The following is a 27,317-nucleotide window of genomic DNA, read 5'->3' on the forward strand; positions in this document are numbered from 1 at the left end:
TCATGTCAGAATTTTATGGTTCAGAGTTGCTTGTGCCATACACAACCAAAACAATCACCAACTACTGTGCAACTCTGACTAGAGAAGAAACAAAAGATGGGGATCTGGCTAAAGTTGTGAGCTACTTTGTAGAGCTTAAAGAAGAAAAGGATCCAGACTTTTATTTCCGGTTAAAATTGGACGACGAAGACAGGGTAGAAAACATTTTCTGGGTTGATGGAGCTGCCCGGAAGGCATATGCAGAGGCTTACCATGACTGTGTCTCCTTTGATGCAACTTACTTGACAAATAAGTACAGTATGACTTTTGCACCATTCATTGGGATAAATAAACATGGGCAGTCCATCATGCTGGGTTGTGGATTTGTTAAGCAAGAATTGGCACAAAGCTATGATTGGTTGTTTGAGAGTTTCCTTATTGCCATGAATGGTCTTGCCCCGGACAATATTATCACAGACCAAGATGGTGCTATGGCGGTCTCGATTGGCAGATTGTTCCCATCTTCTGTTCACCGTAATTGTCGCTGGCACATAATGCAGAACGCACAGTTGAAATGTGGCCCTACACTGGGCAGGAACCCTGGTTTAGCTGAAGATTTCAATGATTGCATCGATTTCAGCTTTTCACCAGAGGAGTTTGAGGCAAAATGGGCTCTGTTTGTAGGCAAGTGGCCAGTTGTTGGTGGTGCAAATTCTTACTTTACGACTCTCTATGCTAATCGTGCTAAGTGGGTACCATGCTACTTCAAGCACAGATTCTTCCCATTCCTGCAGTCCACGCAACGAAGTGAGGGCTTTAATGCCATTCTCAAACGCTATACGAACCCAAAAAAGTCTATACTACACTTTGTAAAACAGTATGAGAAGTTGCAGACTCATGTACTTGTGAAAGAAGGGGGTAATGATTACAGGACGGATTGTTTGGAACTTCGTCCATGGTCACCATTCCCTGTTGAGGAACATGCTTTCAAAGTTTACTGCAGAGACATATATTTGAGGTTCCGGAACGAGTTTGAGCTGATTGGGAGGTACAATGTGTTACCATTTGGTTGCAACTTTTACAAGCTTGAGCCAAACAGGGGATGGTGCGCAAAATATGGTACTAGGACCTACCTGGTAACAGCTAATAAGGAAGAAGGGATGTACTACTGTGAGTGCTCCAAGATGGACAGGGATGGTATACTTTGTTGCCACATCTTAAAGATCTTCACCCACCTTGGTGTTGATGAGATACCAGATAGGTATATCCTAAAAAGGTGGACTCAAGGTGCTTTGAGTGGTTATGTGCCAGCAGACGATTCTTTGAACAGCCAGATGTTATGCCTCCAGAATCACAAGTGCAATTGCGGCACGCGAACCTTAATATGGGATTCACAAAACTTGCCTGTATTGCTAGTAGAACAGATGCAGCTACTGCCATTGTTAACAAACATTTGAGAGCTGCAGCAACAGAGATATCTCACTTGAACAAGTCGCTCAAGAAGAAGAAGCCTGTCTCAGCAGTCCCGTCCACTAGTGCACCTGATCAGCCTACGAAACCTAGGGACCCAGCAAAAACAACGACTAAAGGGAGGACTAAGGAGCACCGTACAGTTTCAGCTCTTGAGTTGCATCCAAAGAAAAAAGTTCAGTGCCACACTTGTGGTTTGTTCGAGCATAATTCTGCAACTTGCAAGCAGAGGTTCCTGTAGTACTGCAGAAACACAAGTCCTTTGTAGTTCTCCGCGAGCTTTTTTTTTTCTCTTTTAGTTGTCTACATTAGAAAGCACTTATTGAAAAATCAAAGAAAAGTCTTGCCTCCCTTATTGTAGTCTAGTGTGCAACTCTGAAATATGACAAATTTCTTTGCTGTTGTGTGTTGTGGCAACTTTTAGGTTAAAATGATGCAAAATGCAGTACTAGTGCAAGCAAATTGCGATGACAATGAAGCAACTATGAGAACATTGATATCAGACATGTACTGGCGAGTATGAAAAACTGAAGTAGGATATGAATTATAACATGTAAGTAGAAAAATGATGCACTGATAACATTTATAAAAGTAGAAACCAAAAAAAAAGGAATTGATGTCTGCATACTTGTTCTTCAATTGTTTAGAATTTGCCTCCAGTTTCCTTTGTTATCTTCTGAAGCAACCCAATTGTGCGTCAGCAACTTCCTTATTTTTGGGATATCCTCGGCTTTATATTCTGGTGGTAATCTCCCTCCCCAGCCGTCCGCATTCATGAGCGTGCAAACCCCACAATCATGGCTGCAACACCATAAGACGCGACAGAAAGGAAGAACAAGGAAATGAAAAGGCAGTGAGTAAAGACCATGGAATGTGTTTAAACAAAGTGGAAAAGAAAGCATAAAAAAAGAGTTTATAAAACAAGTGGTATTGCTTATTTATTGGTTTGCTTTGGCACTGCTATTTCTTGCAACATGAAATCATCTATTTTGATTTTAGACTTGTTGTAGTTCTCCTCCCATAGAATGGATAGAGTAGTGCGGATCTTCTTGTAAGTTTCCCTTAGAGCTTTGTCATTGAATGTCCTCCATGAATCGAGCACTTGATACCTCTTGTCCCTCATGTTCACAGTTAACAACCAATAGTGGTTAACAAGAGGTTCATTTTTTGTCTTCTTGTTTAGTGGTTCGCAGACAGGTATCATGACCTGGTAGTTTGGCATATATGATTACTGTTTGGTCAGAGCTTAAAAAAAATAGTGCAAAAATTTAGTAAAAAAAAGTTATTCATGAAAAGACATGTGTTTTGTTGCCTGTATTAGTTGTGAAGTTGCATGAATAGGAGCTGTAGTTGCCTATATTGGTTACAAAGTTGCTACTCATTCTATCTTAACACCAGAAGTACAAACATGTCTAAAAATAATTAGTAGTTGCACATATTGATTATGAATTTGCATGAAAATAGCTACTGTATTTGCCTTGAATTGGTTCTAAATTACACATAGTAGTAATAAGGATGTTGGATGGGTATGGTTTGAAATTACTTATTGTTTGGAAGTATTTGCTATACAAAAGAAAGAATGTTGCCTGTAAATGTTTTTGTTGGTGATAAATAATGCTGGAGTCACTAAAGTAGTTGCTTCTTAAACAGTAGAGTGTTGCCTGGAATGGGATTGAAATTACTTTTTATGTAAAAAAAGTTGCTTCTGAAGTACAGAATGGCATGTTTTTAGCATGAATTGCATGGTTAGCACCAACCATATAAATGCAAACAATAAAAAATTTAAAAAAAAAATCCAGAGAAAAGAAAGGAAGTTATACCATGTCTTTCTTATCTAATCGTCTTTCATAACTGAACAGCTCCTTCATTTCATGGCGGTTAAAGTCGAGGTTCTGCAACCAAGTCTTTGCAAATGAAACAAAAAAAAAACAAAATAGTAATCAGCATTTTCATGTCCAACACAAAAAAAAGTTTTGCCTACTGTACATGACTTGTACTTACTCCTATCCTCAGTGGCATGATGACCTTGTTAGATGATGGTGTCATGTTCTTTGTGATTGCCTGAATTCCCACTTCCATAACTGCACTATGTAGCCAACCACCTGGCTTCATTGAGTTTGCGAGTTCCTTGGCCGTAATATGGTATCCACCAAAGTCCACAATATGAGGGCTGTAAGAAATTGAAGGGAGAAAGACAACCCCAAATTAGATAAGTTGCAATAAAAAAGTCTTTGCAACTAAGCATGCATCATTGATTCATGGAAGAAAACTAGTGCATGTTGTAGGTAGGAGAAACCTTTTGTCATCTGAATTCTGTTGCCTAGTGCTTCTTCCTGCATACTGGATTATCATAGCATACAGTTTGTTCACTTCAGCTGTGCACTGGAACTGTTTGGTGCTATCAACATTGACAAATGGAGATTTTTTGCACGGTGGAAGCTTGATTATCCTCCTCTGGAATTGATGAGGAACTGTTGAGCTTCCTGTACCACCCGATATTGATTCAGTTGCAACATTCTCTGCTTCTTTCATAGGTGTTTGAAAGCTGTTTGGAGATATTGAATTCTGTTCAGTTCTTTGTTGCTCGTGCACAGGTCTACGTGCTTGCTCGGCAGCAATACAAACCCTCTCAATCTCTGCAGGATCAATTCCTTCCAAAGCATCATACTCTTCATCTGCGGGTGCACATGTTGCAGCATTTTGATTTTCAGTCAAATCGAATTCCGGGCCAAGGTTGAATGTTGGCGCGTTGCAATACCCTTCCAGAAGCTCACTTCCAGACCTGGTCCTCGGGAGTTTCATCTTATAATTGCTTTGTTCCTTCCACTTTGTTTCAGCAGATTTGTTGCGCTGCATATGCTGGGGCATGTCCGGTGACGCGATGCTCTTGTTGATCAAACTGTATACCTCATCCTACGACAAAGACCCTCGAGGAGCTGTGTGTGGAGATGGCGGTGGGCATGTTTGACGTGTAGGAGGACTAAACTGCACCCTATTGCCGGGCACAACTGGCACCTGTAGGGCTGGAGTTGCATGTTCCAAAGGGCTTGTTGCTGCAAATGAACTGGTAGTTGCCTTGTTTGCAACACTTATGTTGCATGATCAGTTGGTGAGGTACAAACAGGTCCAGGTATTGTTGCCTCCCTGGCAGCATGAGTTGCGCGGCATCTCAGTGTGTTCCCCTGCATGGTGGTAGGAGTTGCCTGCTGTGGTGGATGATGCAGCTGGACTGACAAAGATCTTTGAAAGGCTCTTGGATTTGCAGTTGTCTCTGGCCTAGCTGTAGTTGCCTCAGTTCCAGCATTAGTTGCATGTATGCTACTGGAAGTTGCAGCAACTGTGACTGATGTTGCCTTCCGTCCGGCATTTGAATGTTTTCCCTGCAAAGCTGCATGAACAGCTTCAGTAGCTGACTGTGGTGTAGCTGTAGTTGCCTCCAGTATGGTAGTTGAATGTTGTGGTGCACGTGCATCATTGCCTAGCTGGATGTCTATTGGTTTCCGTTTGTTGATGTTTTTCATGGCACTTGCATGTTTACCCAATGTGGGCTCATCATGTTGCACATCTTCTGTCCTGTGACTAGGAGTTCGACCAAGAAACTCCATGTATGCCCCCGGGCTACCTTGCATAGCATTGATGAAAGCCAATCCATCCTCATGTGCAGCATTGGGGGTTGAATGTTCTTTGGACACATTTTCTTTGATATTATCTGACCTTTCCTCAAGAACAACATGTTTTTCCGTTGGAGGGATGTCTGCAAGCTTACTCTTTTTCTCAAATCTGCACTAGTCAGGCACTGATGCATCCTCCATTGTTGCTGTTGGCAAAACATCGGCATCATCCTTCTTTTTCCTCTTGTCACCTGTACATGTACTGCCCCTTTTACTCCTGGTATTAAGATAGTACTGCGCAGTGGTCAAAGAATCGTCACTAGCTTCGTCATCATACATATCGTCGTTTTGTCCTCCCTGAAAGCCAGTTGCAGCATTGTTGCCTCCATCACCATCACTGTCATCATCTCCGTCATCACCTCCTTTACCATCAAATTCATCATCATCTCCCTGTTCCTCTTCCTCTTTCTCTTCCTCTTCGTCATCGTCCCCATTCCCTTCAACCTCCTCCTCATCAGCGTCATCACGTTGTTCCCCATCATCCTCAGCGTCGGCTCGGTTGTCATCGTTGTTATCATTCTCACTGTCATCCTCGGTATCTTCTTCCCTGTTAACACGAAAAAGGGGAATCAAATAACTATGCATAGATTATTTATTTTGGAAAAGTTGCAGTTTGAACAGTTGTAGTTGCATGTAATGGCTATTAAAATAGCTGGAAAATGGTCATGAAGTTGCCTGTGTTTATTAATTTACTTGCAGACAATATAATTGCAGTGGTCATGAAATTTGGGAAAGTTGCAGATAAATGCAGTTCTAGTTGCTTTTATTGGTAAATTAATTGCTGCAGATGGTAATGAACTTGCCTGCTTTATACTTTTAGTTGCCTGTAATAGTAATTAAAATTGCATCTAAATGATCATGAAGTTGCCTGTTATAATGTTTCATGTTTTGCATTTGAGTTTTGATAATTACTTGCCTTCTGTCATCGTCGCTATCATCATCATTCAATACCAGGTTGTCAGCTTCATCGTCATCAGAATTTGCGGAGTCATCACTATCATCTTGAAGTGCTGCCTCTTCTTCGTGACCTAAATCTGTGCCTCTTCCTTGGCCTCTGTGGTTTTTCCTTCGGTACTACATTGGCACGGGTAGTGCTTCCAGCAGCAGTACGTTGCTCAAGATTGCCAATCCCCTGGACAAACTTCGCCATCGACTCTTCAAATTCAGAGCACAGACCATAAAGCAACGCACCAATTTTTCTTTTCTTCTGTAACAATTGAAATCAGGAAACAAATTCTTAACAGTTATAAGCTGTGGAAAAAAGAATGATATAAAAACTATGCTATAACTAAGAAATAAGTATTGTTTTAGGTGCTCACACTTTGGTCGTAGTCTCATGGCAGATTAGAGGCAGTAAACTGTTCAGCCTTTAGCAATCCTCCAAAAAGACCACCCTGTTGAGTGTCCCTGTATTTCTCCTTCAGCTGGTTTTTTAAATTCATAAAAAAAAATTGGAAAAAATGTATCAGTGTAAGGGCAATAAAAAAAGAAGACCGTGAACTTTCTAAGAAATGAAAAAGTTATCTTAGCAAAACTAAAAGAAGTTTATGGTCTAATGCATACTTGTAATTTGCCGAAAACTCCAGGGCTAATCCTATCCTTCTTCTTCACCTTGCTAATTAATGAGTTGTCCTAGGCATCAACACGAGGATTGCAGTCACTTATAACCTCATCAACTTCTAGTGAATCAAGATACAGCATCTGCTCATCAAAAAAAGGGATGTGTGAGGGGGCAAAGGAAGCATTGGAGAACAAAAAACAGTAGCTATTTTCATGAGGTTATAAAGTGACTGCAAAATTCAAGGCAAAAAACAGTAGCTATTTTCATGCAAAATTCATAATCAATATGTGCAACTACTAATTATTTTTAGACATGTTTGTTCTTCTGGTGTTAAGATAGAATGAATAGCAACTTTGTAACCAATATAGGCAACTACAGCTCCTATTCATGCAACTTCACAACTAATATAGGCAACAAAACACATATGCAATCTTTGAAAATCTTGTTGGCTCACAAAACAGAATTGAATTACCTGAAAAATCTTGTTGGCTCACAAAAACATCATAGATAGAAAAAAGCAAAAAACTTCATGTGAGGCAACTTAAAAAACTGTATTTCTAAGCAACTAAATATGGATTGAAGGCAGCAAATTCATTGATAAAAACCAAAAAGAGCTCTTGGTGGATTATGCAATACATAGTTGGGAGGCAATTTATGACTTGAACAAGGCAACTAACAGCAGTACATGTGCAAAAAGTATGTACCAAAAAGCAACTGCAGAGATTAATACAGTGGAAAACATGAATTAACACACAGGCTGGTCATATCTCAAAAACTAGCAACTAAAATGTTTGAATGTAAACAATAATTTTCCTCATAGATGCTATTCTCTGTATTGTGTTCATCATAGGAAAAAAATACACTTACCACCAAATGAAATACGCAGCAACAGACAGACTTCTTATCTTCCAAGGCGCTGAAAGCAACCCTAATCTGATCAGCAACAAACTGGCATATATTTGTTCGAGGAAGAAGCTTGATATCATTTACAGCAGGGTAGCAGCGTGGGCTAACTTTAAGGCCGGTAGTAGGCGCAAGGAAGCAATCAAAAGCAACAATAGCCCAAGCTCGGAGAAATCGGTCGTCAGCAGCACCTTCCATATCTTTTATCATCTTACACCATGCAGTCTTTTCAGGAGCATTCGTTCCAGGAAAACCGTACTCCTCATTGATTGCTTTGATGATGTCCGTCTTCATCTCGTAACAAACTTTCAGCCCAGAATTCGGTAGCCCCCAAACTCTTGAAACACTTTCAGCATCAACTGGTATCTTCACCCTGTTGGGTATCACTAACTCTGATTTCTCATGATTGTAACACTTCATGACCCATTGGCTGAGATCAATGGGCATAGTGCATGCACCGATGTTGAGAAGACCACCTAAGTCCATCTTTAGTATGGCAATCCTTTGATCAGCATTAAGTTCACCATTTAGAGCAAAGAAACGGGATGGTGATGCCATGTTTCTTATTTCCTGCATAGCCAAGTTGCACAAAAAATAGAAAAAGAAAAAAGTTACTCCTAAAAGTCCCATCAACTCTTAAATTTACTGCATGTTACAAAAGAACCTACCCAGAACAGACAATTATACAAAAATGCTCTGTGTAAGAAATGATGCATTGTGAGTACAATAACTTACATCTGCGCTATCCTTTTTTTCTTAACTTCCTTTTCTTTCTGTTTTGTTGCTGTCTCCTTCTGAACTCCAGCATCCCCAGTCTTTTGTGGTACCACCTTGTTCTTCTTCCTTTTTGGAGGATGCCCTCGACAGGCTGCAGTATACATTTCATTGCAATATGACTGGTAGGCTGCATTGGGGAGTCAACACACATATAAACACATATAAAAGTTTGTAGGAGAAAAAAGGACCCAACCATTTAATTGAATACAATTGCAGAAAAGCAAAAAACAAGAGATTAAAAGGAAAACTAACCTGAACTTGCTGGTGACCTGAAGAAGACCCAGCTACTTCAGGCGGATCAGTTCCTACCATTTTAGCACACCTATTTGTTAAAACAAATGATAAGTAGGTAACCTTATCAACATGAAATTTACAAGAGGAAGAACTGAATCTACATAGAAAATTTACTAGCACTACAGGCAACAAACATAGCAAAGTTGAGCAATAACAACCCAAATAAAAGCAAACTATGCAAAACAAAAAAAGATTCATTCTGCATATCAACTTTAATAGCACTAGAGGCAACAAAACATAGCACTAGAGCAACAAACATTTCACTACATGCAACAAAAAAAACATAGCAGTACAGGCAACAAAAACATTTCTAGTTGAGCAACAAACAAAAGTACAAAATTATAAAAATCAATACAACTCTTCATTCAGTCTATAAGAAAACTCAAGTATAGGTTCTAGCCTTTATTTTCAATACACAAACTGAATCAAAACTAAAAAAAATTCATAAAGGCGTGATTGGTTTTAGACTTCAACCTAGGAAGACATAGCCTCGTGTTTTCAATATGAATAAACAACCTAGATGGTGGTCTTCAACCCAGAGCAACAGAAAAAGTATGAAAATCAAAATGCTGGCTCAAAAAAGTTAAATCCACCTAATCATCTCAAACTATGAACCTGCCTAGGTGTGACAAGCAACTATTGTATCAACATAGTCAACCAAAACAAAAATATGAACCTGTAGATAATCATCTCAAACTATTGTAGCAAGTTTCTACCACTACAGTCAACAAACAGATCTGGATTAGCAACAAACAAAAATGGAACAAAAAACCAAGTGCATAAGCAATTTTTCTACCACTGCAAACTGCATAACTGCATAAGCAAGTTTTCTACCAAAGCATAAGCAAGTTTCCTACCACTACAGGCAACAAACACACCTGGATTAGCAATAACAAAAATACAAAAAGCAACTACGACATCAACTTATCCACAAAAAACCTCAAAACTCCCTCGACCCCTCTCGCCTGACCTCAACCTCCCAGAGACGCAACTGCGACCTCAACTACAACTGATTCGGAGGCGGTGGGGAGCGATTTCATCACGCTGGTCGTCAACAAACAGCCACATACTCGGCAAAAATCAACGGGGAGGCGAGCACCCCCAACCTCTCCGCGCCACCTCGCATCGGTCGACTTCACCTCGGCGCGCTCGACCTCAACCTAGAGTTCTTTCTACCAGAGCATAAGCAAGTTTCCTACCACTACAGGCAACAAACATACCTAGATTAGCAATAACAAAAATACAAAAAGCAACTACGACATCAACTTATCCACAAAAACCTCAAAACTCCCTCGACCCCTCTCGCCTGACCTCAACCTCCCAGAGACGCAACTGCGACCTCAACTACGACTTATTCGGAGGCGGTGGGGAGCGATTTCATCACGCTGGTCGTCAACAACAGCCACATACTCGGCAAAAATCAACGGGGAGGCGAGCACCCCCAACCTCTCCGCGCCACCTCGCAGCGGTCGACCTCACCTCGGCGCGGTCGACCTCAACCTAGAGTTCCGCGCCACCTCGCCGCGGGTAGACACCAACTACTACCAAATCGCGGGTAGAGTGCTGCAGGGGAGGAGGAGATAATTACCGCGACACGGAAGTGCACGGAGGCGCGGCGGTAGTAGTAGATGCTCACGAACTTCTCTCCGACACGGCGGCGGAACACCTCCTCGGCGCTGATTTACTCGCCGCTGAGATCGCTCCCCACCGCCTCCTCGCTGCGGCAGTAGCTCCCGCGGTCGGCGTCTCCGATCCAGTCGCCCCCGTTGCGGAGCGCCACCCCGCCGACCCCCCTACAGCCTCCGGCAACCACCAATCGCCGCGCAATCGCCGCCGCTGGGGGAGCCTCTCCGCCGCTGCTGAGAGAGGGGAATGGGGAAACTGCGGGCGGAGTCGAGAAGTGGGCACGATCCCCCAAATTCGAACAGCAGTGGTTGTATATTTTTCTCACGACAAAACCCACCAACCCAGTCACCGACATGTGGGACCCACGACGAGAAGCAACGGTTAGTAACACACGTCACCCACGTGCACCACCCGGACAGACCCACACCTGATAAGGCTCAGGTGGCCACGAGACCGCCCGCTCGGCGCGTCGTTCTGGCGGCCGCACGCCAACAAGATTTCAGGCAAAAGTAATGTATGGACTCTTTTTTTTTTTAGAATTTGTAATGCATGGACTCTTAATTAAGAAAGGGCCAGCTTGATGTCAAGAATCAGCATCAGCTAACACGTCCCATATTCAGACGCAAAAGGCCTATTCTGTTCGTGATAGGTGATGTGTACTCTTGCATACCTATTCGGTTCACCGGCTCCAGGATCTTAATTTCAACACTTCTTTTCATTGAACATATCTAGGAACGTATCAGGTTAATGATTTCGTATCGCTTTCGATTCATTTGACAAGAAATACAAGACCTTAAATTTTGAGATCATTTCTCCTTTGATGTTGTGTACTCTGCTGATAGGACTGGCTAGACGTTATAATAATAAGAATAGTACCAGAAGTACACTTGCCACAGAAGATGACATTCATAACAGCAAGATTACACTTTCATGGCAGAAAAACGAAAAAGGCCCTTCACTATCTTACTCTTTTACAATGTTTCATTGTACATACTGCTCCGCAAGGCAAAAGAACAGGTAAAATGTGTTGCCAAGGCACTCAAAGAATTGCTTCAAACTCCTCTCTATTTTCATATCAACTCCTCCCATGAACTCCCCCCAAAAATTAATCCATAACCCACACCGAAGTATGGTTTATAGCAAATGTTGCAAGTCCTCCCAATAAAAAGACGGACAGTGACCAGCAACTAGTAGGTGAATTAACAGGATAGGAAAAACTGCGAGTCCTCTTAGATGTGTGCCCCCAAAGCCAAGGGGTAAGCCAAGATTCTTCCAACGGAAGCGGAAATTCACATTTGTATGACACTTTACATGTATTTGCCTGGAAACATGCTGGTTGCAGAAGGAAGCATGATCGGATGAATGGCCTGGAATGGCTGCACAAGCTGTGCAGGGCTTGGTACCATCATAGGCAGGTTCCCACTTGCCATGACTGAAGGAGCCCCATAGAATGGGCCAGTGCCTGGAGAGTGAACAAAAGATAAGCGGGTATGTTATGAGTGACTGAAATTTAAAAGACTTCTCTGATCAATCGAAAACATCGAGGTTGGAGATTGCAATGTCCACACAAGTCGCCGATCATGAGTAGGATGTGTTACCTTGAAACTTTTGCAAGCTAGCTTGATATGAGTTCAACAACACAGGACGAGGCCAACCTTGGGAAATAACAGGTGTTCCATGCATAGCATCCTTCAACGAAAACCGAAAAATAGATCAGCCAAAAAGAGCAACCGGAAATTTGTGTCCATGCCAGTTTATTATTTAATTCTGCGTGCAGCCCAGTTTTGGTTCAAAATTCTGTGTCCAGTTCAGTTTATATTTACAGTAAACATCACTTATATGGAGAAAGGTTTGTTACATGGAAGAGCTTTTAAGAAGCCGGCTGGTTAAGAAACTTAAAGGAAAACAATCATTTGATTAGCAAGTGATCTGGAACTACAATTTAAGAGTCTAAGCAACATCAGGGTCACAAACAGTAAAGCCTCAAGATTGTGGATGCTAATATTTAATTACCTACAGCCAAAGTTTATTGAAGCAGTAAAATGTCTATTTCTAAAAACAATCTCATTTCCAAAGTTGTTCTAGCTAAGACATGCTTCTACAATTCTGCTTGATCCATCCTCCTACTGAAAAAAGATCCACTTGAACCCTTTGTAAAAACAGCAATGGCTTACCTGAGGAACTGGATGAACATAAACAACAGGACTGAACTTCCCATCAAGCACCTATAATGTACAAATTATAAATGACTGGGTTCAGTTGACTCCCAGATGACAATAGGTTCAGGTACAATAAATAGACACAAATGAACAGATCTTTTAAATGCAATTACTTACAGGCTGAGGGCTAGGGCTGATATAGGTTGATCCCGTTTGCAAGGGGTGATATGGTGTACCAAGTCTTGCAGGATCTAGCCTGCCCACATTATGCCCCATAATCTGTCATGGAAAAAGTGTAGACAGGATCTATCAGAATTCAGAATAATAATCTATTAGATTTAAAAATGTATGATATACTAAGGCAGCAAGCAAGATCAAAGCCAGGTGGATACAGTACATTACAGAACAATAAAACATAGCTAGTATTCAGATAGTGGCTTTTCAGGGTAAGAGCAGAGCTAGACCCAACATAAAGTAAATGCAGGAGCTTGTGCGTACTATCACCTTGATGCTACATGCTGGGCGTAGAAATTAATATATCAAGTCATATTTCACTTGGTATAATATGGTATTAGATCCAATTACAAGATAAAATAATCAGAATCGTACAAGGAGTAAATCGATGTACTTACTGATTGAACATATTGAGGTGAAATGCCAAAGTTTCCAGGAGCCAGGTTATTATAATGAACAACCTTGCTGGGTAGAGATGAACTGCCTGGCAGAGAGTGACTTTGAAATACAGGTATACCAGTTGGAACTCTAGGGACAGAGTTCGAGATATAGTTTGGGCTAACAGGGGGTGCAGCTACATGTACAGGTTTGGTACTTGCCAAAGATGGAGCAAAGACCTTAGCATGTGGATTGAGTTTCGATTCCTGAAATATTGTTTAAAACAACAAATGAGGACAGATAATAATGAACTGCATGTAATATATACAATGTAGTAGTGAAGACAATAAAGCATTGGAAGGTTATGAAGGCTTGTGAACACAAGTAAAAAACGGCAGTAGTACAATGCAAGATACTTTTACATGAGTGCTCAAAGAGAGTATAGCAAAGCACCCATGTAAGAGACATCTCCTCGTACAAGTATCACTTTCTGCATGCTTAGGTTGTTGTATTATTATATATAGTAATTATATCTAGCTGTGTGCATAAGCAAGTACAACACGTCCGTGCCTATTTAAGCATCAATGGTACAACATTAGCACCTATGTACTTGCGGCAAGAAAATACACTTCTTTTACAAAGCACCTGTGTTACACATGCCCTTTAATTTTTCTAAATGTAACTTCTATCAGTGATAATCCAAAATAAGAAATCACTAGTAGTAAGAGCAATACTTGGTGAAGAACACTCGGCTGAGAATATTTAGGTATCTAACTTTACGGTTTTGCTGGGTCTCGATCGACTGACATTTCTAAGTCTCGCTCAATTCAGAAAAGTGCAACTTCAATTTAGTGAAACATGCAACTTCATTTGTCAGTACACTGAAATTGCACTTTTCTGAATCGAATGAGACTTAGAAAATCTCAATCAACTGAGATTCTAATCATTTTTTAAAATACTGAAAAAACAAAAAAAACATTCACAACAGAGCTGAAATAACAGATAAACCAGCACAATGTACATATAGTTGAAATAAGAACTCTGTACAGTTAAATACTACGTTATAGTCCAAAGGCATCGATCGCATAAGGTGAGTTGAAATAAGAACTCTGTACAGTTAGGTAAGAAGTAGACAAACTTGTTGCTGTCAGAGCAAACCAAAGGAACTCACCTTAGTAGTGCTTTTGCTTGACAAGACAACTTTAGTAGATGAATTATTGACTGGTTCGGATGTTTTAAGATCTGAAGAACTAGAGTTTATACTTGGAGCGATTTTCCCAATGGAGATATCACTATTCTGACACTGCCTGCTGCACTTCTCAACCTGTCTGTGACAGAAATAGCATTAATAAAGGTCAAAATGAATAGGATATAGTAAAAATAAGTAGAATAGATTGCTTGAAATCATGAAATGTATATTTTGAACCAGAACCATGCAATCATGGGTCATGCATATGACAAAACGTGGGTCTGAATAACATAAAATAGTTGAAATGAGAACATACTTTGATGGAGACACATTTACAGACCCGGATGCTTTTGGATCTTTCAAATGTGAAGTTTGTGGCTCCAATGATGCTGCCATCACACCACAAGCAGTACTTTTAGCAACATCTTTAGTAGCAAGGGAAAAATCCTGAAAAAAACAACAGTTCATCAACTCCCAAGGCAATGTGTTATGTGTACCAGTATACGCTAAGTGCATTAAGCCTACCTTTGCAATCACTTGAACAAGATCATCTGGGCAAACAACGAGAGTATCCACAAAAGCTCCCAGAGATAGATTGGCATCGTCCTTCCCATTCACAATCTTCCGTGCTTTCTTTAGCACAACACCTGCTCAACAGAAATCCATCAGTCCATTTTTTTCTCCCCCGAAAACTCAAAGTTGTTCTCTGAAATCAGACAGCACAGAAATTATACTGCCCTAGACCCTGAAGCCGGGAAAATATAAGCAGTAGCACTAGGTGCGCAAAGGGAGTTCAGATATCACAGCAGAAACAACACAAGATCAAGGATAATCCAGAGACACTGCACATGATCTGCCAAGGAAAAGGCATAATTTCTAGAGAACTTACAACAGATCCAAAACAAGCACGAATCAGCCTGCATAAAAGGAGTAACAATATACTAATGTTCGTTCCCCCAAGGTGAAAATTCTACTGTAATTACTTTTCTGCGGATAAAAATACATTATTCCTCTGAAACTCACCACGAGGCACGTAATCACAGCTCAAATCTAGAGATAAACCAATATTTTAAGTTAACTAGTGCAATCCCTTCATAATACCCAATCATAACAATTAGCTACGTACTACAGTCTACAATTGGATAACACAATGAAGGATAGCCGCTTGATCCCGCAACGAAAGCATAGTTGTCGATACGTGTACGCAAAATAAAAGCAATATACAGGTGGAACTTCATCCCTCAATCGACACTAATGGCTCCGATGTAATCCAACAACGAAATGCAGCAACGTGACTTGAGACCAGAAAATAAATCAGAAACGGTACCCTGTGATCTCAACAAAGTACATTTGAATCGACCCCAAATGCTCAAAAGATCGCCAAAATGACGCTTCAAACTAAACTCACGACGTGGACGGTACAGGATGGGAGGATGGTGAAGGAACGTAATGCTAACCAAAATTTCATTGCATGAACCAGGGTAGCTCGAAGGAATCCGGATACAATTTCCAGGACAATTCCTACCGAACGAGAGTACCGAGATCTCGGCCGGCGGCCGCCGGAGAGCGCGACGCACATGGCCGCATCAGAGAAGAGGAACAGCACACGCCGATCTCCACCACCCGGCCCAAATCCACGACAACATCGATTAAAACTAGCAAAACGGGGCGGCCGCCGACCACGGCCACACAACGAACACGCAGATCGCAAACGCATTCTAAGAAAAAACAGAGGAGAGCAACCAAGTTGCCTCGCGGCATCCACTGCGTCCACCCAACAGCCGGATCACGGGACCGGGCCCCGTTCCCATGATCCCCGAACCCCGCGGCACACCTACGGGAACCAACGAGGAGGAGGAAGGGCGGGCGCGTACCGTATCCGGCGTCGAGGGAGGCGGCGTGAAAGACGCCGGCGTAGGCGGATCCGTCGCGGACCTGCACCTCGACGGGCAGGCCGACCATGCAGACCGTGGCGAGCAGCAGCGCCTCGCAGACCGCGGGCGGCGGCGCGGCCGCCGCCGGCGCCGCCTTGGCCTTTTTGGGGCGGGCCATGGGTGGAGAGGAAGAGGGGAGGCGACGAGCCGGGCGGAAAGGCGAGGCGACAAAGCGGAGAGGAAAGGACCCAGCGTGCGTGCGCGGCCGTGTCACGACGGGTCGTCCGGTCGGTTCGGAATGGGGACAGAGTCCGACCGGTCGGACTCGTGACGCGATCGGGTCGGGCGCGTATCTCAAAGCGCTCTGATGGCGAGGAATCTCTGGCTGTACGTACAGGTGCTACAGCGCATGTCTCGAATTATGGCTGCCTTTCTCGTCAGCTTTGTCGCCTTGCACTTGCAGAGGGCATCTCTGCGGAGTACTCTTTTCCGGTACGATCGGAATGCTTTCCGGTACAATCGTCGTTCGTCGACGATCTGTTTTCCGGTAGAATCGTCGACCGTGGGAACTGTATTCTCTTTATTATTATAATGCAAATACAAATACACAATGCTAGGCATCCCCAAGATCAATTTTTTTTGCTCCTCTAAGATTCCAAATCTCGCTTTTGTGCTATATATAATGTACCAAATAGCAAAAAAAAAAAACTTTTAAAATCTATTTCCAACTAAATCTCTACTTTTGTTTCCAAAATAAACACCAATGTAGCAAAACTAACTCGACCGTCGAATAAAGTAATTCAACATAAAATACACATCTTAGCAAAAACCTCACCGAGACCATTGTAGACCACCTACCAAACATATTATGTTATTGTAGCAAAAATAAAAAACTGCAATTGCAGCAAAACCGATCTGATTGGAGACCTCTCTAAAGATAATGTCACCGGAGATCTTGAATCGAAACAATTATACTATTATTATAGAAAAATCGCATAGCAAATGTAGCAAAGCCTGATTTCGTAGACTAGCTAGAGACATGGCAGCAAAAAAGTAAAAAAAAAAATTGCAAAATCACATAACAAATGTAGAAAAACAGATTTCGTTGGAGACATTGTAGCAAACAATTTATATTTATTCCATCCCACCAAGGTTGTCTGAAATTTGTCAAGATTTAGATGTATTTAGATGTTATATAGTATCTAGATACATCTAAGATTTAACAACCTCGGACAATCTTCATGGGGCAGAGGGAGTACTATATTAGTATAACCACAAAACAATTTGTAGCGAAAAAATATTGTATAGCATCACAGGTTGAGGCCATGGCCAAGGGAGAGGTTCCCATGGGAGGCAGTGCACTCGCGGAGGTAGTGGACGGTGCCGGGGTGGCTTGCAGAGGTGGTGGCCATGGCAGCTCCGCACCCCTGCGCCTCGCCAGGGACCTAGCCTGGAACTCATTATACTCTTCATCTCTCATAGCCCAGAAACACAGCACACGCAGCCATGACCTGATAATGCTATCAAAAACAAAGCAGAGGTGTGCCTGTGATAAAAAGGAGAATCCAAGACCACAAAGCAACAGCAAAAAAAAAATTGCAACAGGAAATGACCGGTTCAATAGTATATAATTTATAAAGCATAACACAACAGTAATAATAAAATAACAGTACATCAGGAGAGTTGGGTTGGTCAAACAAAGCATGTTTTCCAGTACATGTCTCGAGAACCGAAATGGGGCAGCAGGGAAAAGCTCTTCATAATACAACGCATAGAATGAAGCTCGCCAGCAGGCAACACCAAAATCCGAAGTCCAGAAACCATCTCTCTCTCTATTGACAGGCGCTAGATCATAGCTCGACAGTGCCGCACTGAAATGGGGGTTCTGCTGTTTTGACAGAGATCACTGGAAAAGGAAAAGACAGTGCAGTTTTAGATTAGTACAAGTAGAGGTTATATGGCCACTCGTGTTGACGTGTCGGAATCATGCCAATGGACTACAGAGGAGAATACACATCTGTGTTGGAGTAGAATACAATGTTAAGTTCAAATTTCCTAGAACTAAGATGAGGTTGATAAATGATGAGGAACTTCACCTGTTGAGGTGGCTGCTGCCCTGCTGGTTGTTGGTAGTTCGGATAGCCAGGGTAAGCCCCATAACCGTACATGTTAGGGTCTTGAGGTTGTGCATATCCACTATAACCTTGTCCATAGCCAGCATAGTAACCACCGGCAGCAGCACCAGCACCTGCACCCCACTGGTTGGATTCCTGCTGAGGCTGAAAATGTTGACAGCTCATAATGTTACCAACTTTAGCACTAGCATACAACTCAGACAGGATAGCAATTTAAAATATGCAAGAGATTACCTGAGTCTGCTTGTTCGAAGGGCTTCGTCCCCATGAAAGCCTCACATTCTGCCCACCAATCAAGGTACCTTGCAGCAATTGCAGTGCTTGCTCAGCAGAAGGCCTGAGTACACGGTGACAAGAGTAGCTTAGAAGGAATGTACTTCAAAAATACACACACAAGGAACAACCATAGCATTCAACAAATAAAACTAACCTGTTACTGAACTGAACAAAACCACATCTCTTTCCAACAGGAATCTTGACATGGATGACTTCCCCAAAAGGAGCAAAAACTAGTTTCAAGGCATCTTCAGTGACGTTGGGGTCAAGGCCGCCGACGAATATCTGCGACAAAAGAAACCAAAACGTCAAACAAAAAATTGAAAAACAAAGTGTTATACAGAAAAGTAGAACTAAGAACGCACGGTGGTATTGTTAGGATCATTGTCAGACTGAGCTCCTTGAGTATTTGTATTTGGTACTGTAAATGAAAGCAAAAAAAGTGAAGGAAATACATTGTAAGACTTGATAAATATAAAAAGTAAACATGAATGCATATCATGCAAGAGACACACAAAGTTCTAATGACAAATATAACATTGTGACTAAAGCATTGGAAAGGATAAATAAGGAATCATCGATTATCTCAGTGCATGTAATTAGCAATTCTCTTGATGAATGAAGAAACCAAAGGTCTGCACGGCAATTTACTTTGCATGTGTGCATTCCTGATTGAGCATTGGCCGTAACTTTTATATACAAAGGAAAGAGGTTCTAAAGATAGACGTATATATTCGGCATATAGGTAATCAGGAAAACAATGAACAAAACAGAAACAGACTTCAAATTTAGAACATGAATGATTTACAGTTGATCTAAATGAGGCAACACATTATGCAAGAAATGTAACACCTCAACTCGATTGGTACAGCACCTATAGGAAGGAAGACTGTTGGATGCTGTTTCCAGATAGCATTAGAATAATTTGTTCTCTCCATATGTCCCATAATATAAGATGTTATCACCAATACTCTCCTCATGTCCATATGTCCGTAATATAAGACGTTATTACAACCTGATAACTTGCCAGACATATGTCCCGTAATATAATACGTTATTACAACCTGATAACTTGCCAGACGTGAGGAGAGTATTGATAATAACGCCTTATATTACAGGACAGGGGGAGTAGTATTATTCTATTCTGCGTTAAATAATCTAAATTCATGCAAGGGCCATTATACTGATGAAGAATGTCTTCTTGCAGAAAAAAAGTAGAACATATGTTCGATTGTTCAGAATAAACCAAGTAAAAGAACAAGAAAAATATAAAAGAAGGGAAAGGCCCCCTCAAGCATAACAATCAGGTAGCCATGAGAAATAGCTGTATAAATGTCATAGCAAAAGGCTAATGCAGCGACATGAGAGCAACATGAGATTGATAACATTTACCTCTCTCCTGAACGCCAGTTGTTTTTTTATTTGCTGCTGGACCAATGCGCATAGGTCTGGAAGAACAAGGCATCCCATTCATTTCAGTCATTGCACGAGCTTGCTCTGCAGGATCGCCAAACTTGACAAAACCATAACCCTTTGGACGCATTGTCATTTTATCTGTTACAACTTTTGCGCCCTTCACTGAAGGGTAATGGACCCTGAATGTCTCTTGTAGCATGTAGTCTGTAACATCTGCAGCAAGATCCCCAACAAAAATTGTATAATCAGGGCTATCATCACGCTTTTCACCAGCACTGGCCCAATTCAGCCTGTATTGCATCTCAACATTTGGCATCATTTGCCCATTGAATGTTGTAAGCACTCGCTCAGCGGCTGCATGGCTTACAAACTCAACAAAGCCATAACCCTGAAGCTGTCCAGTTAGCTTGTCACGGATAAGCTTCACAGACTGTACCTGTAAATTGACACAAAAAAACTCAGATTGGTAAATTCACATCTGTTGTTACATGGTCTAGAAACATTCAAACCCATGTGCAGAAGACACAATTGTCCTTGCAACATCATACAAATCGTAACAAAACTCATAACTGCTGAAGAATAACAGCTAATTCAGCTAGAGCATGAAAAAAAAATGTTAGAAAAATAATCGCCACAAAATAACTAACCCCCTGGAGCTCAATTCCCTAGAGCTCAATTTATTAAGCAGCTCTACCATCACAACTAAATCCTTCGTCACCCAAACCTTAAATCTTATTTTGAGGGAACCAAAACCTTAAATCTAGATAAACGACGCGTACATCCACGAATTCTAGGACAAGCGCAATCCAAACACAGCGCAACTGTACCTCGCATCAGACCGAGCGAGGAGAACAAATCTAGAGTCAGATCGGGATGCATACCTCCCCGGTGCTCGCGAAGCAGCCGTAGACGTAGTTCTCGTCCATCCAATACTGGAGATCCCCGATCCAGAGCGTCCTCACCTCGTCCGCCGCCGCGGGGGCGGCCGGAGCCTGCGGCGCAGCGTAGTACTGCTGCGGAGCAGGCACCTGCGCGTAGGGCGCCGCCTGTGGAGGCGGCTGGCCCCACATCGCATGCGGCTGCTGCGGCGGGGGCTGCGCGTACTGGGGCATCGGCGGCGGGATCGCGCCCCAGTGCGGCGGCTGCCCGGTGGCGCCTTGCGGAGGCATGCCGGGGTGCGGCTGCGACGGCGGGGGCTGCTGCATCATGGCGAGAGACCGTAACCCTAGAGAGAGAGAGAGAGAAAGAGAGAGAGACGGGGGAGAAGAGGATATGGAAATTTCAGGATTGCGATTTGTACACGGAGGCTTGGAGTTTGGACATATTGGATTCAAATGATTTTACTGTAGGAGTAATAGAAACTCTGAAGTATACTCTCTTCTTTCTAAAAAAAAGCTTTGTAACTTTTTTTCTAAATACAGATGAATCTATAGCTAAAATATGTCTATATACCTCTAAATAAAGTTTAGAAACTTTTTTTAGCAATGGAGGGAGTAAAACAATTAAGCGTGTACCTGCAACAAATTCGCTCAACAATATTTTTTGTTACGTGTGGCGAGTTCGATCACCCTTTCACTTGTCTTATTGTCTGACGATACTAGTAGCTAGAATACTTGATGCAGTATCTCATGTCGTTATCCTCTAATCCACGCAAAGGGAAAGATCGTTCCTCCCACCAACGCAAGCGGCCATCAACACTAGTCACCACCCGGCAACAACTATTCATTGTCTCATCGCCATAAAGTTTTTATGTGAGTTTCTTTTCAAGTTGATGGTATAAAATCCATGAGCAGCTCAACTAACGTTTTAAGAACTATGTAATCATATATCATGGTAACACACGGTGCATTTGATAGCAAAATGTTTTAGAAATATTCTAACAATATTATGGTTTCTAAGAATAGTGTGGCTTTATTTATTTATTAATTTATTTTTGGGGGTGGGGGTTGTTTTGTTTTAGAAAAACTTCAATACTTTATACCATGGTATTAGCAAAAACTATAGTTTTATTTTGCATATAGTAGGGAAATATAGATCTACTGATCTTTGAATGTCATAACAAAAAACATAGAACACAAAAGTTATGTAAAATAGTGATGAAGGTACTTCTTAAAAAATTTAAACGATCAACTGTGTGCGATGAATTTGTTAGGATTCACCTTAAAAAGCTCCAAACATCAACGTGAAACTAAACTTTAAAAAATCAACCAAACTACGAACCGATTGTGGGAATGAAATTACAACATTGATGTACATCTTTTTTAGGGGTGCTTACCTCGCATCAAGGCATGGTTTGTATGATAGATTAGATGGGACTAAATTTAAATAGATTAGATAAACATAAACACCTCCATAGAGTTACTTGCCAAGGAAGATCCTTTTTACACTCGCTAGAAGTTAGTCCTGAAAAAATCGCCGGTTTGAGTGTTCCTCCCTATTAGAGTCCTTGTTGCTTTATGTGTACAGATATCTTTTTACACGCGAAACCAAATGGGCCAAAGTTGGGAGCCTGATTGGAAATTTGTAGGCAACCAAAAGGCCCAAGTGCATGCATCGCCTTTGTTATGCTTTTGACATACGGAATATCTACGCTTGTTATAATCTGATCGGAGAGTCAAGTTTTATCCATGACAAAACATTTTTCCTTCGGAAACCAACAAATTTATTTTTCTTTTCATTAATATATGATGCGCTAAGTGCTTATTTTTCTTAAGAAAATCACAAGCATAGGGGGCGCAACCCCTGCTCGTCTCACCTTGTCTACGTCCCTGCCAGTTGTTGTGTCGCATCGAATGGCTTTGGCTATCGGTGGCATTACTATGGTATGGGCATCGCATGTGTTTTCGTACTACAAGATCATATATATGGGGCTACGGCTCTAGCGGCTCAGTCTAGAGAGAAGACTGTTAATCCACTAGCCAGTACAAATTACCGCTCCAGATCATGATGAGATTTTCTTTCATTGCCGTCATAATAAAAATGACCAATTCTTTTGCCTTTTTCACAAATATACTTTTCATTTATTACCCAAACAAGTTTTGTCCGAGAGCAAGGCATTTTTCACTTAAAATACCTGAGCCAAGGTGTTAACCAAACCAGGCGAGGAACCAAATGCGAAGGAGCACGGACGGGAACTCAAACAAACTGGGTTGTCTAATGAAAGATAATCCAATACAAAAGTAACAAAAAAGAAGGAACAGGAAATAGCCGGTACAATATTATAGCATAATTCAACAGCAGATCACAATAATAAGTATAGAAATAAGGAGAGGGCGAACAAAGCATGTTTTCCGGTGCATATCTGCAGAATCACGATGGAACAGTTCATAATACAGCGAGAATAAACCTTGCCCAGGGGCAATCAAAATCTGGAGTCTAGGTACCGTCTCTCTATTGACAAGGGCTTGATATAGCTTGACAGTGACTTGAAATGGGTTCCGGTGTGTCTCCACAACCCAACAGACATCACTGCAAAAAATATGACAAAAACATGGCACAGCTTTAGATTAGTCAGTAAAAGTCATGGTTATCACTGCTATTGACATGTTGGAATCGTGCTGAAATAGAATTCAGTGTTGAATTTGCAACTCTCTAGAGCTAGATATGCACTAAGATCAATCTAGGAACTTCACCTGCTGTTGTGGTGGCTGCTGCGCCGCTGCTGGTTGCTGGTAATTGGGGTACCCTGCATAAGCTCCATAACCATACATGTTAGGGTCTTGAGGTTGTGCATAACCGCCACCATAAGCCTCATAACCTTGTCCATAGCCACCATAGTAACCACCAGCACCAGCAGCTGCCCCCCACTGGTTGGATTCCTGCTGCGGCTGAAGATGTTTAAAGATCACAATGTTACTTACTTTAGATAGAATAAACAACATGTACAGGAAAGAACTTTCAGTATGCGATAAATTGACCTGAGCCTGTTTATTCGAAGGGCTTCGTCCCCATGAAAGCCTTGCATTCTGCCCACCAATCAAGGTCCCTTGCAGCATTTGAAGAGCTTGCTCAGCAGAAGGCCTGGATAGGTATTGAGAAGAGTATCTTAGAATAAAGTATTTTAGACATGTGCAGAAGGGAACAAATAAGGAATCAGTAAATAACATCAACCTGTTAGCAAACTGGACAAAACCACATCTCTTTCCAACAGGAATCTTGACATGGACAACTTCCCCATAAGGAGTAAAAACTTGTTTCAAGGCATCTTCGCTGACGTTGGGGTCAAGGCCACCAACAAATATCTGAGCTCAAACAGACTAAGAAGTCAACAAAAAACTGAAAATCAATTAAGATGGTACAGAAAAGTAGAACTAAGAACGCACGGTGGTATTGCTAGGATCATTGTCGGACTGAGCTCCTTGAGTATTTGTATTTGGTACTGTAAATGAAAGCAAAAAGTGAAGAAAATACAATGTAAGACTTGTAAAGTATCAAAGGGTAAACATGAATGCTATCATGCAGGAGTTTTCATCAAAATAGTAACATACACTACACAGTGATATTCAAACAGATCAAGACATTTTACACCATATACAATGAGAACAGTAGCAGGAAACTGGGAGCAACTACATTGTCTCAACAAACAAGAAGAAGTGGTTAGGTTAAAATACACTAGACAGTATTATTCAAGTGGATCCAATACATTTTACATCATATCATTAAGAAGAATAGCAAGCACCACAGAAGCAAATTGAGAGTAACAAAATTGGCTTGGCAAACAAGAAGAAACATGTCTTAAGGGTAGTATTATATTTAATAAGTAAATATGAAGCCAAAAGGCGCCAGGCTGAACGTGAGCCGAATAGACACTATACATAGATGCCAAATTGCATTACCAAATTAAAAATGCAATAAAGTGGCCAAATATTGCTAGTAAGACAATAAGTCAATACAGATCAAAATATAAGTTAATATATTCATAGCAAGGATAAGCATAAACCTACTTACAGTGCTATGTGCAGAAAACATCAAAACAGGCTAGGTTTATAACATAAAATATTGAACATAGTGAACTGCTTAAGATTTGAAATCACAAGCGAAATGGAAAGATGTAGCTAAAACTGTCATACTGCAAAAAGTAAGTTTGCAAGGCAGCATAAACATTTAGTTCAAATGATAAAGATGACATGGTGACTGGAAAATGGCAATGAAGACAAATAAAAAATTACTAGCAAAACGCAATTACAAATTAAACCCAAAAGGTAACAAAGAATTACTGACAAAAGGTCATGTTGTTTGGTTATATATGAAATTCACTTTGCAAAAGGGAATCAATCACTATAAAGTCAGCAGTAAAAAAACAGACCAAAGTTTATTACACACAAATAAAATGTGCTGCAAAGATATATACATATAAATGCAATAGATCCTGCAGTAACCAGGAGAATGACATAAACAGAAGAACCAGAAATGGATTTCAAATTTAGGACATAAATGATTTACACTGACCTAAATGAGGCCACACATTACACAAGAAATGTCACGGCTCAAGTCAATTCCAGGGTTCCTATATGAAGAGAGCCTGTTGACATCCTGCTTCCAGATAACATGAGTTTCATGAGTGTACTGTTTTCTATTGTTCTAATTCTATTGCATTAAATGATCCAAATTCACGAAGGGGGATTATAATAATGAAGATTGCCTTTTTCATAAGAAGGTTAAGACTTGATATCAATTTGTTCTGACACAAACAAGTAAAACAGCAAGATAAAAATCACAGAAGGTAAAGGCACCCACAGCTACAAGCATAGTAATCAGATACCAATAAGAAGCAACTAATGTATGTGATAGCAAATAACAATTGCAGGGACATGTCATTGACAATATTTACCTCTCTCCTGAACACCAGTTGTTTTTCTATTTGCTGCTGGACCAATGCGCATAGGTCGGGAAGAACAAGGCATTCCATTCATTTCAGTCATTGCGCGAGCTTGCTCTGTAGGATCACCAAACTTGACAAATCCATAACCCTTTGAGCGCATTGTCATTTTATCAGTCACAACTTTGGCGCCCTTCACCGAAGGGTAATGGACCCTAAATGTCTCCTGTAACATGTAGTCTGTAACATCTGCTGCCAGATCCCCAACAAAAATTGTGTAATCTGGGGTATCATCACGTTTTTCACCAGCACTGGCCCAGTTGAGTCTGTATGCCATCTCGACATTTGGCATCATTTGTCCATTGAATGTTGTAAGAACTCGTTCAGCGGCTGCATGGCTTACAAACTCAACAAAGCCATAACCCTGAAGTTGCCCAGTTTGCTTGTCACGGATAAGCTTCACAGCCTGAACCTGCGAAGTTAAAGCAAAGATCGTATTAAGCAACTTTGCATGTATGTTACATGGTCTGCAGAACCTCCACACCAACGTTAGGCGTTAGCTAGAGATGTTTCAGAAGAGACTTGCAGTCATACCATCATACAATCGTACTGAGATACATTTAACTGCTCAATAATCACAGCTAAATCAACTAGAGCTTTGTTTTTTTTTTTTTGTTAGAAAAAAAAATCGTCACAGAGTAACAAGTAATTTCCTCGAGCAATATTCCTTAGCGGTTCTACTAACAAAACAAAACCACCCTAAACCTTACAGTTCGACGCATTAGAAACAGGGACAGGCACATCCACTAATTCGGGGACAAGCGCGACCAAAATTAGGCGCGACGGAAGAAGAAATCTCGCATCAGATCGGGACACATACCTCCCCGGTGGCCGCGAAGCAGCCGTAGATGTAGTTCTCGTCCATCCAGTACTGCAGGTCCCCGATCCAGAGCGTTTTCACCTCGTCCGCCGACGCGGGGGCGGCCGGAGGAGCCTGCGGCGCGGCATAGTACTGCTGCGGAGCAGGCACCTGCCCGTAGGGCGCCGTCTGTGGCGGCGGCTGGCCCCACATCTGCTGCTGCGGTGGCGGCGGCTGCGCGTACTGCGGCGGGGGCTGCCCGTACTGCGGCATCGGCGGCGGGATCGCGCCCCAGTGCGGCGGCTGCCCGGTCGCGCCCTGCGGAGGCATGCCGGGCTGCGGCTGCGACGGCGGGGGCTGCTGCATCATGGCGAGAGACCGTAACCCTAGAGAGAGAGAGGGGAGACGGGACGGGAGAGGAGATGGGGATTTCAGGGTTGAGATTTGTCCGTGCAGAAAGAAATCTTCTTATTACCCGTGCACATCTCGACCTGGTGTCCAGTGTCCTTGTCCATCTCTTCCGAATATTTCAGAAGCATACCCCGCCCGTTTCACCGGGAATTTCTTCGATAACTCTATTTTGTAAAAAAGTGAAAGAGTATAAGTTAATTGGAATATGATATTATTTGTTGAAACATGCAGGATGCGTAAATATTCAAAACGCTAACTTAAAAGAACCAACTTAAAATGGTTATATA

General features: G+C 41.7%; 3 protein-coding genes across 3 annotated transcripts; all 3 read right to left on the reverse strand.

The window, feature by feature from the left end:
- Positions 1-11,217: 11,217 nt before the first annotated feature.
- LOC127336036 (uncharacterized) lies at positions 11,218-16,350 on the reverse strand. Its single transcript, XM_051362777.2, has 9 exons — positions 16,116-16,350; positions 14,767-14,888; positions 14,558-14,688; positions 14,224-14,380; positions 13,073-13,318; positions 12,618-12,719; positions 12,456-12,506; positions 11,880-11,970; positions 11,218-11,743 (listed from the first exon to the last, which is right to left on the reverse strand). The coding sequence occupies exons 1-9, from the start codon at positions 16,291-16,293 to the stop codon at positions 11,589-11,591; spliced, it is 1,233 nt and encodes a 410-aa protein (XP_051218737.1). The 5' UTR covers positions 16,294-16,350; the 3' UTR covers positions 11,218-11,588.
- Positions 16,351-17,724: 1,374 nt separating this feature from the next.
- On the reverse strand, positions 17,725-21,208 carry LOC127336035 (RNA-binding protein L). The gene is made up of 7 exons (XM_051362776.2): positions 20,824-21,208; positions 19,919-20,378; positions 18,892-18,947; positions 18,681-18,811; positions 18,485-18,587; positions 18,212-18,394; positions 17,725-18,021 (listed from the first exon to the last, which is right to left on the reverse strand). The coding sequence occupies exons 1-7, from the start codon at positions 21,148-21,150 to the stop codon at positions 18,019-18,021; spliced, it is 1,263 nt and encodes a 420-aa protein (XP_051218736.1). The 5' UTR covers positions 21,151-21,208; the 3' UTR covers positions 17,725-18,018.
- A 1,928-nt stretch (positions 21,209-23,136) lies between these two features.
- LOC127336033 (RNA-binding protein L) lies at positions 23,137-27,070 on the reverse strand. The gene is made up of 7 exons (XM_051362774.2): positions 26,641-27,070; positions 25,773-26,232; positions 24,265-24,320; positions 24,053-24,183; positions 23,860-23,962; positions 23,575-23,769; positions 23,137-23,410 (listed from the first exon to the last, which is right to left on the reverse strand). Exons 1-7 carry the CDS (start codon positions 26,986-26,988, stop codon positions 23,408-23,410), a joined length of 1,296 nt encoding a protein of 431 aa, XP_051218734.1. The 5' UTR covers positions 26,989-27,070; the 3' UTR covers positions 23,137-23,407.
- Positions 27,071-27,317: the final 247 nt, after the last annotated feature.

The sequence above is a fragment of the Lolium perenne genome, chromosome 2, assembly GCF_019359855.2.
Source record: "Lolium perenne isolate Kyuss_39 chromosome 2, Kyuss_2.0, whole genome shotgun sequence".
NCBI classification, from domain to species: domain Eukaryota; kingdom Viridiplantae; phylum Streptophyta; class Magnoliopsida; order Poales; family Poaceae; genus Lolium; species Lolium perenne.